We start from the raw sequence: 10,847 nt of genomic DNA on the forward strand, positions 1-10,847 counted from the left end.
TTGGTGGAAAAAATGTTCTCTTTTTTCATGCATGACTTCTGAAATAACGCAGACAAAAATGCTGTCTGCGGCAAAAGGTAAGATCCAATCATTGAAGAGAGCACTCTCAAATCGGGACAGAATTTTTTTTAAATCAAAACAAACATTGTCATCTATGGAACACTGCATTTCATGATACAGTGCATTATTTTAGCACCATCTAAAACTTGACGGCATGGACTTTTTTCCCTTGTTGTTTTACTACTTTTGGCTGGATGCCCTCAAACTTTGAACACCAAACGCAGCCTCAACAAATACCGAGAAGTCATTCTTCATGTCCCACGATGATGACCAACAGTAAAATACATTGGCGTCGTGGACCTGAATGTTAACGACGAGGAGAGGATTTTAATTTTGTTTTTTTTTCATGACTATTCCTAAAAAGTACAACTCCAATCAAAAGTTTGGAGACAAAAGTGCAAGACAACTGAAGCTTCGCCAGTGATTCTCAAATATACCACAAGAGGGAGCCCATGTGGCACCAGCGGTACTCGTTTTGTTTCAGCGTGCTTTAAGAATCACCGCCTAAGGGCCACCTGGTCTGAAGTGCCAAGATAATAACCCCGAATCGACATGGCGCAGAATGAAATTTGGTTTGGGTTACAGCACGCTAGACTAATTAGACGCCCAAAGAAATGTTTGGTTGGACGACGCAACGATGAGTCCTTTGGAATGGTTTTCAAATCCTCGCGCGCCAAGGCGCGTCCCTGTCTTTTATGCTCTTTGGCGTTTGAATGGAGGTGACGGTTTACAAGAAGGTCCATTTACCGGCAGACCTGCAAGTCATTGCACAGCTGCGCTCACGTAAACACTGTTTGCTCTCGTGCTCATGAATCCTTTCGCCCACTCTTCCTCTTTAAAACAAACAGCCATCAAACTAAGATAAACACGCGCCACGTTAAAAACACCATTGGACGTCTCGTAATTGATGCAGAGGATGACGCAGTGGGATGCGTTTGTTTTGTCCATTTTGGGGGGAGTGGGGGGGGGGGGGATACAGCGAACACAATGCGGTCTACAGTAAATGAGGTGGCTTGTGACAAAGGAAAAATAGGTAACGCTTAGACTCGATTCATTTGATTAAGAGACCGGCACCGATGTACTAGTCAAGTGCGGGCGGGACAGGAACTGTTGCAAAAGATTTGATTTAATTCCTTTCATTCATCATAGCCAAATGTCAGATTGCATTCTTTTGAAGGAATGTTAGAAATTGTCCAAATAGCAAACATTCCAAAGTTTCATTTCATTCTGCTTCAGAAAATGTGGGAGGAAAGAATGAAAACCCAGTGTGACGTCACTGGCAATTCGACTTTTTTGAACGCATTGCATTAAAGAGAAAGGAAGAAACAAGGAAGAGGGCCATATATAGTCGGAGAAGTTCCACTGACACTTTAAATGTCTGAGTCACGAAGACAACCCTCCTTCCCCGGCTCCTTTATAAACGGCGCCAACTTCTTTCGAATTAGGACAACGCAACTTGCTTGACAGGAGCCTGAATAGTTCTTATTTAAGTTCACTCATTTTTGCAGGCTTTTTTTCCCTTTGGAATTTATTTATTTGTTATTTTTGTATTTATTGGCATCATTGTATTCATCAGGTACCCGTCTAAAATATCTGGAACATTATTTTGTTGTTGTCTCCAAATGTTTTGGTTAGCAAACAAGACTTTGGGGTGTTTTTTCCTCCTGGCAATCCTCCTTCCTGCCTCTCTGTCTTTCTACCTTGCCGACTCCAACCCACTTTTAGCCTTTCACAGCCAAGTCAGGGAGGGCCATCTTTACACAGGTGCGGTCGTTCAAATGAGATCCTCGGGTTCAATTGAAGACCCAACGTGGTATGTTGACCGATATTTTTCTTTTACAGAAAATCACAGACGAGGGATGTACCTGCAGATCAGCCAGGATGGAAGCGTGTCCGGAAGCGACGTGCAGACCCCTTTCAGTGAGTGTTGGGTTTGGGTTTTTTGCCGAGAATCTTCATAGGCAAGCACAGTGTAGGTAGTGGCTGGCACTTCTGCCTCACAGCTCAGCGGTTCAGGGTTGGAATCTCTGCTCCGGCCCTTCTTGGTGGGCACGGCATGTTCTTCCCATGCTCTGCCAGTTAAGCTTGCTGGCTTCCAATTCCCAAAAACATGCACGTTCCGTTCAAACTTGTTGGGTGCTCTGCTGTAAACAAACCAAAATAAATAAATAAATGCAGAAATAAAATCAAAAACCATAAAGTGTATTTGTTTAGGCTAAAAGACTCATTTGCATCAGAACAACTTCAAAATACAAATGACAGTGTTGGCAAGCAAAAATTTTTTCTGACTTGTTTGTACTTTCTTTTTCAATAACTCTAAGTTGGGGGACCATATGGAAGACAATTTGTTCTGTCAACTCATATATCTTTGTCGTGAAATGCTGGAAAGACATTTTTTTTTTTTACAACAGCAAAACTATAAAACAAATGAAACAAAATATTTTGTTCAATTGCTCAACTTACAATTTGGAGTTCATCCAACTTTTGATTTTATGGAGTACAACAGTGAATTAAAATGCTACATTCTTAAATTAAATTTACACAACGTTTGTGTCCAAAACGTCAACGAGCTTCACCCTATCAACCCAAAATAATGAACACAACATTAGGTACAAATAAGCAGATCTGCTCAAAAACCACAGCGGAGGGTTGGCAAAACAAACAAGCACTTTTAGTGCGGAGAAATTCCAAGACAAGGGTGGAAATGAAAACGGCAGTGCAAAAAAAAAAAAAAAAACTCTATGCAATACTTTACTTAGCATCTGTCTTTCATTAAAAAAATTAAATAAAAATTGTGAAATCATGGCAAAAAACTAGATGACTGGATGAATTGTAATCATTCAAGGCCTTCATGTTCATAGTGTGGTTGAATATTTCCAGGTGTGCTGCAGTTACAGTCGGTGCAAGCCGGCCACATCGCCATCAAAGGTCAGAGGTCGTCTCTGTTTCTGTGCACCGACAGTGGGGGCTCCCTGAGGGGGCAGGTAAGCAGAGTGTGTCTGGCTGGACAAGAATCATCTGTCAAGAAACATCAAAAGTGAATCAAGACAACGGGAATCCAAAAGAATTTTCCAAATTTGAGCTGTGGAGTCCGCTCATTTGTGCCTCTGGTGCTTGTATTCCCCCGGGCAGTGTCCATTTTGCAGACCAAAACCTCATTGACATGCTTGTGGAGGGTGTGGGATGGGGGAGTTGTGACCACTTTTCTCTATTCTGTATGAGGTGTGGAAGGGAACGTCAAACTAGAAAGGGAATCTCGAAACAGAAAAGTTTTGGTGTTCATTAATGTGTACTGTCCCGAGGAAATCAATTCCAACAAACAAACATAAATGAGAGCCCTTAAAAGCATGTAAAGAGTAATTTAACACAACTTCAAAGGGACGCGAGAAAATGTTAGCTCGTACCGAAAGCTAGCAACACCACAGGATAACTAACGAGAGGCTACCATTAGCGAAACCGCAAAAGTAAAGAACACAACATACAAAACACTTTTCGATGGCGAAGTCACATCATAGGAAATAATAAAGAAACAACGTAAATACTTTGTTTCCAGCCAGGTGCTTGCATCAAGGAATAAATTCGTTAGCTCGAACGGCAACTACGTACAACGCCGTCTCAATCAACGTCACGTTAGACCGCCAATTTTTTGGGGTGGGTGGGGGGGGGGGGGGGATACGAAGTGTCTCCAAGTCAAGAGATCTTGAGTGTGGGTCGGCACTTCCTAAACTACCGGAAAAGCGCCAAAATAAAATCCCACTGGAGAAACATCCAATACAAAAATAAAGCACGCCAAGAGGATTTTAACAGTAGAAAAGAAAAACTTCGCCCGAATAGACAGATGACCATTTATGTGAGTACTTTACAGGGGACACCCACCCACCAGAAACATAAATAGGGGGACTCTGCACCGAAAATATAGAAGCTAAGAAGCGTTTGGGATTGTGCCTACAACAATCAACAGTTTATCAGCTTGCCTCGTTCTTACCCGACGCCTTGTCTCTCCCGTAGACGCGCTTCTCAGGGGACGACTGCACCTTCCGAGAGTTACTGCTGGCGGACGGCTACACCCGCTTCTTGTCCGTGTGGCACGGATTTCCCGTGTCGCTGGCTTCCAGGCGTTCCCCGGACCAGCGCGCCGTGCCCTTCACTCGATTCCTGCCGCTCAAGGACAGCCTGCCGAGGATGGCCGCGTCCCAGCCGGCGCCGCTCAGGCTCACATTCTTCAACCTGGACTCCGATGACCCGCTGAGAATGTCTCAGGATTCCGTGCTCAGTCCTCAGTTCGCGGTGGAAAAGTGAAGGCGACGGGATGCACTGAACAATGAATTGTTTTCATGGAGAAAAAAAAAAATCCAAAATGTTCGCTTTTGCCGGACTTGAAATAAGCAGGAAAATGAATGCCTCGATGGGTTAGAAATCGTGAAGCGTTTGATTGTAACGGACCCATTTTCCAGTCGGAATGTAAATATTATTTTACTTTATTTATTTCAGTGAGTGTGTCTTGGGAAAAATGTGTGCGTTGAAGTGTGACCGTGTGTTTTTGAGTAATAAAGATGACACAATGAGGTGTTTGTCCCTCGCAGGCATTTTGTCAGACTGGAAACACTTGAATGAAAATAAACTATTTTGGTACGTTTGTTTTTTTCCTCCTCAGTCTTTTTTTAGCATTATCTTTGGAATCAGTGTTACTCTGGTCGATAGAAATGAGAGATCAGTCCCGATAATTGAGTGGCACTTTGTATCGTGGTACCTTGAGATCGCACTTTAGCCACGTTTGTAGCTTGCAAATGTTGTGATTTCATGTGAGAAAATTCGACCATGTTGTAATAGCAGCTCCTTCTGGCGTGTGCGCGACTTGACCACCGGGTGACAGTATAACACGTTCTTGCCGTCAAATAAAGACCACTTTTCTCAACGACAGTACACCGTTTTGTTTTTTGTTTTTTTTTGGGGGGGGGGGGGTGAAGAATATATGCCTTGTTGCATTGTCTATCAACGTGTGTTGCTGCCCCCCCCCCCTTCCCTCCAATTGATAAGCGGTTCAGCTCATGGATGGATGAATGGGCTGTTTTCAGAAAAAGTGAAAAACTGACCATGAGCTACACGTTGAATGTATTTTTTGAAACTGACGTGTGCAGCACGCTATTCCGTGCGCGACAGTGACACCAACACAGAGCAGCATGTGTACGCATGCCTTCCGTGGGTCATCACTCTCATGCTATGGAAAGAAAGGCTTCGGTGTTCCAGGAACACGGAGGATAAAAACAGCTTGTAGCGTAGCACCGCAGCTATGCAAAAGGCCGGTCCTAAAGGTGTCACTTGCGGCGTAACTAAGCGGCCGATCAACGTGCGATGTGTTATTTCACAAATAAGCACTGCTCCATTCTACAAACGTAGCAAAATAGAGAATTTATTAAACCGGTGGAAGAGTAGCATTCACGTCCTGAACAAATCACAAAATCACGGTCGCTTGCTCTCTCAATAGACGGCACGATGAGGTCACCAAGCGGCGCCGCCCCGAGCACCGCGATCTTTCGGTCAAAGATCGCCAAGGATGTCGGCTTTGGTTGACGGGAGGTTCGCAACACGAGCTTTTCAACATGCGGAGCGTCTCAATGTTTCCGGGGGTGAACATGCGCAAAGTGGCAAAGTAAGACGTCATAGTGTCAGCGCACGCACATTGTCAAAAGTCCAGCGTAAAATGAAAGGCTTGTTTGGATGAGTGAACTTGAGAATATACAAATTCTCCAAGTTCTGTAAGACCCTTTACCAAATGATCCAGTCAACATTTTTTTAATCTGGAAGAACCTCCTTTTCACACCTGGGTGACCAGTGGTTCCCTTCCTTCGAACTCAGCACTCCGCCCCTCGTCACCCAGAAGAGTCCCATTGAGATTATTATAGGCGCCTCCGACAGCATAATAATCCCCCTCGGGGTCCAGGTTGCCCTCTTGCGCCTCTTCCCCCCCCGGGTCCTCGTCCTCCCAAGGCAAGCTCGCGATATGCTTGTAATGGGATCGATCCTCACATTCCGTCTCCCGGCGGTAGAAGTAGCTGAAGTTGGACACGATGACGGGCACCGGTAGCGAAATGGTGAGCACGCCGGCGATGGCGCACATGGAGCCCACCAGTTTACCCCACACCGTCTCCGGGTGCATGTCTCCGTAGCCCACCGTTGTCATGGTGACCACAGCCCACCAGAAAGCGTGCGGTATGCTGACAAAGGCCGTGTCGTTGTGGTCGGCCTCGGCGAAGTAGATGGCGCTGGAGAAAAGGATGACGCCGATGAAAAGGAAAAAAATGAGGAGGCCGAGCTCACGCATGCTCGCCCTCAGCGTTTGACCCAGGATCTGGAGACCTTTGGAGTGACGAGACAGCTTGAAGATCCTGAACACCCTGACGAGCCGGATGACTCGGATGATGGCCAAGGAGGTGGCCGGGCTGGTTTCGCTTTCCTTGGCCAGCTCCGTTCCCAGAGTGACGAAATAGGGCAAAATGGCGCTAAAGTCGATGATATTCATGACGTCTTTGAAGAAGCCCATCTTGCTGGGACAGCAACCAAAGCGCACGATGAGCTCAAAAGAGAACCAGAAGATACACACGGTTTCCACCACGAAGAAGGGGTCGTGGAAAACGTGGGCCGGCGGAGCCACGGTGCCCGACGTGTTCTTTCCTTGGGCGCGGTGCTTGGCAAAGTAGTCCTGAGCGGACGACAAAACCACAGATCAGAACATTGTGTGCACATTTTCCAATCGACCTTAATCGCGACCTCGCAAATGAGCAGGATCCATTCAACAAATAGCCAAACACATCAATAAATGACCTCCCAACTCATGTTATGGTGGATAAAGAAAAATGGCAGGTTAAAGGTTTCAATTGTTTTTGCGATGAAACTTAACGAAAGATGCGAAAATGGCCACTGTTCACCGTCAACACGCCCTTTCCTAGCCTCAGTTCAGACAACACGAGACGAGCTGCAGCGCAAGGTCACCTTCTCGTCTGACTCATTCCCAGAAGTCGAATCAACATGTTTGGCAAACGTAGCAATCGCTTTCAAAAGCCGGGCTATATTTCACGCGCATCTCCCGCCATCCCGTTCTCTCAGTATTGTGACGACCACGACTTCAGTATGTTCGCCATCTCATTGGCCGTCACTTTCGGCAGTTGACATTTGCGGCATGACATATCAATCCTAGCTGGCCCCGATCCCTCTCGCGCTGCACCTGTCTTTCCATTTTGCCTGACGGTTAGCGTCGCATTCGCGGACGGTGGCGATTTGCATTGAAGAAGACGGCGTGAAAACGGACGGGGGGGGGGGGGGGGGGGGGATTTCATCCCAGCCAGACGGGTTAAGCGCTCGCTCCGACGTCGAGGCGCAATTCGCACGGGCGTTTTTCCCAAATGGCATTCCGTCGTCGGTCAGCGACTGCGTTTCCCGACCAAAGATGTGCATTTGGTCCGCGATCATCGGCGCCGAGGGCTCTCCTCAAGCTAAATATAACCTTGCGAGATGTCTGAAGAGAAATCCGAGAGCGTCTCGCTATCGCGCTTCCCCTCCATCTCCGTATTCATGGGCAGCCCGTCGCCCAGACCGCCGTCGCGGTTTAGCGGGGCTGCGACTGGGACCGGACAGAGTTACTGTACTTCCCGAAAGCAGAGGCGAGCGGCCCGGCGCCGTCGCCCCGAAAGAACGCTTGAACACGACCCCGTGCATTCCACTTGTCGGGCGAGCCCTTTTCGTCTTCTGTTCTAAGACGGCAGAAGACTTTGGTCACGGCGCGCGACCTTTTCGCTCCGAGCCGCACCCTTTTCTCCTTTTACACGTTACGAAATTCGGGGCACGGCAAATGTAACACGGCCGAGGTCCGGGGGACGAGCGTCACTATTTTCCTCGCTTGGAGAGTCGACGTAAGCAACGAGACGTTCCCAAATGCGATCGGCGGTTGCACAACTTTAGCTAGCGCATAGTAGCGCTCCCATCCAAAGCGACGGGAAAGGCATCACTCGAGCCGAACGTCATCGGCACCGGGCCGCATCCCATTTCCGCTCGCATCGCGTACCTGCGTCGTCTCTTTCTCAACGCGGAAGTCCGGCAGCGTCTCCAGGCAGAAGATGAGGATGGACACCACAATCACCACGACGCTGACGATGGCTACGATGCGAGCGGCGGACGAGGACTCCGGGTGCTCAAACAGCATCCACAGTCTTTTCTGCATTTGGTTGGAGGGCAAGGGCCTCTCTTCCTCTTTGGAAAAGCCTTCGTCGTCCTTGAAGCGGTTCACGATGTCCTCTCCCAGCTCGTAGAAGCGGAGCTCGTCCATGAAGATGTCCAGGGGGATGTTGGCGGGCCTCCGAAGTCTGCCGCCTGACTGGTAAAAGTAGAGGATGGCGTCAAAGCAGGCCCGGTTGCGGTCCAAGAAGAGCTCCTTTCGCATGGGGTCAAAGTAGGGCGACCTTCTCTGGGGGTCGCCCAGCAGGGAGTCCGGGAACTGGGCTAAGGTGCGAAGTTGGGTTTCGTAGCGCATCCCCGAGACGTTGATGGCCAGTCTCTCGCTCAGTGCCCCGCCCCGCCGCGTCCTCTTCTCTCCGTCTGTTTTTTTCATCTCCGCCGCACCTCTTTCCACGCCGCCCGGCTGCTTTTCGGTCTCTTTGTGCTTCGGCGCTCCTTTTTCCTCGTCCCGTGGGTCGCTGCTGTCCATCGCCTTCGGTGTCCCCAGGGTCGGGCTGCGCCTCTCTCCCGAGGACCTGCTGAACAGCCAGACTAAATTGCCTGAAACCAGAGTGACGTCCCATGAGGGGCTCGATTAGCGGCGCTCGTGGCTTTAGGAGGAGAAAAGGTGAGAGCGGATGGGGGGGAGGGACCAAACCAAAAACAATCCACGCAATTGATCCCAGTCAGAAAAAGTGGATTCAACTCACCGAAAGCCAACTGCAACTATCTCATTGTTGCTCTCCCGTCGCTGAGCGAGCTCTCCGTCGGTGGCGCCGTCATGGCCGTTGGTGGATCTGTCCCGGACGGAGACTCCCCCCCCCTCGCTGTCAGTCTGCTGAAGGCGGAGCAGGTCGCGCACCGACTCCAGCTCCGCTCGTGTGCTCAGGGAACATCAACAATCTTGTTCGCCCGTCTTGCCTCGTGTTTGTCCAGTCTCAAAATTTTTCGGGAATGCTGTTCTGAGGAAATCCAATCTCAGTCCGGCCCCCCGCCCCCCTCCTCCGCACACACACACCTCCCATTTTAGCGATGGGGCAACACGACCTCCAGTCTCAGCTATCGAATGTCACGTCTGCATGGGAGCCCTTTGGCGTTGGCTTGACTAACAAGCTCAATACCTTGGCCGGAGTCCCTCACAGCCCTCCTACGGGATCCGCTGCGGAGGGGTCCCTGGCACTTGATTGGCGCTCAACTCCACGACATGCCCCCCCGCCCCCAACGTGCTTTCTTCAACCTCAACCTCAAAGAGCACCAAGCGTCCTATGTCTGTGGTTGTGAAGACGCCGTGCCTTCTATCAGTTCACTGACGTCATCGACCGCAAATAAACAACACGGCGATACGTTGAACTCGGTCAGTCCGTTTCAAGCAAGGGTGTGGTGTCGTCATACATGAAAAAAACCCAAACGGAGTCAACTTGGCGCCGGTACGTTGAGCACACCTGCGCGCCAGTTCCCCCCCTTGGACTCACTTCGGCTCGCAGATAGTTGTTCATATTTGCCCACTAGATGGAGATGATGTTGTTTCAGACCGCAACAGAAAGAATCTCTGCCAACATTTGCTGCATTTCGTGGGGGGGGGGGGGCAAAACGGGCCGTTCCGTTTTGTCGTCCGTGTTCACACATTTGAAAGAATGTGCTTACTGAGTTGGAGGGATGGAGGGCAGAAGCTGCAACTGTCTGCTTCAAAATGGCTCTTCGGGTTGGAAGAATGAAGTGAATGAGAAGCAATCACGACATATTGTGCCTTCCCTCGAGAAACGATGCCGTGTCATCTTAGCAGGGACATAAAACAGTCACGGAGAGGGATCGATGTCATTGTGTCACGTAGCAAGGTGGTGGTGGACCCCAAAAAGCAGGCAGGAGGGAGGAGCGGGGTGAACTTGACGAATTAAATTGAATAAAACAGAGAAAACTGAATCCAAAACAAACAAAGTGCTAACAACCAAAACTAATCCAAAGAAGCAAAACAAAAGCATGACCGTGGCAAAAAACGAACAGGAACAGAACCATGACAGAAACAAACAAAACGCAACGAAGAAACATGACGGTAGCCAAGAGCGACAATGAGCGGTCGGGCTGGGAGTCCTTTTAAAGCACTAATTACCTAATGACCAACAGGTGTGCAGCTGCAGGGGGAGCCCTACATCGCCACCTGTTGGTCCCAACCCGAATCATGACACATTGTTTCTGATCAACCCCAAATAAAGTTCAGATATTCCGGGAGGAGTCCCAACCACTGAGAATTGCTTCAACACAGCCACGTCCATCTACGAGGCGTGTGCACACTTTTGCAACCGCGTGTTTTTTTTTAACTTCCCCTCTTTGCGAAGCTTAAAAAGACACCTCAGTCGAGTCGCACGGGCTATGGGGTCACATTGGGTCCCAACGTGTCAAGACCTGGGCCGTGTCGGCAAAGATTCCGCGTCGGTTTTAAAATGTCCGACCGAAACGGTAACCGGCATCCGGCGTCCGTCCGCGGTGGCGCTTGCTTGACTTGATCTTTCTCGGATATCGCCGGTCCCGTTCTTTCCTTTCATTCGATTCGGCGGAGACATTTGGGAACGAGACTTTGGCAG

General features: G+C 49.1%; 2 protein-coding genes across 2 annotated transcripts; one reads left to right on the top strand and one right to left on the bottom strand.

Moving 5' to 3' along the window:
* Positions 1-1,682: 1,682 nt before the first annotated feature.
* fgf21 (fibroblast growth factor 21) lies at positions 1,683-4,690 on the top strand. Its single transcript, XM_086138316.1, has 4 exons — positions 1,683-1,824; positions 1,903-1,980; positions 2,941-3,044; positions 4,069-4,690. The coding sequence occupies exons 1-4, from the start codon at positions 1,683-1,685 to the stop codon at positions 4,357-4,359; spliced, it is 615 nt and encodes a 204-aa protein (XP_085994442.1). The 3' UTR covers positions 4,360-4,690.
* A 792-nt stretch (positions 4,691-5,482) lies between these two features.
* LOC147189426 (potassium voltage-gated channel subfamily A member 1-like) lies at positions 5,483-10,734 on the bottom strand. The gene is made up of 2 exons (XM_086138303.1): positions 8,120-10,734; positions 5,483-6,760 (listed from the first exon to the last, which is right to left on the bottom strand). The coding sequence occupies exons 1-2, from the start codon at positions 8,756-8,758 to the stop codon at positions 5,876-5,878; spliced, it is 1,524 nt and encodes a 507-aa protein (XP_085994429.1). The 5' UTR covers positions 8,759-10,734; the 3' UTR covers positions 5,483-5,875.
* Positions 10,735-10,847: the final 113 nt, after the last annotated feature.

This window comes from Hippocampus guttulatus, chromosome 19 (genome assembly GCF_054856545.1).
Source record: "Hippocampus guttulatus isolate MCC_2025c chromosome 19, RoL_Hgut_1.0, whole genome shotgun sequence".
Lineage (NCBI taxonomy): Eukaryota > Metazoa > Chordata > Actinopteri > Syngnathiformes > Syngnathidae > Hippocampus > Hippocampus guttulatus.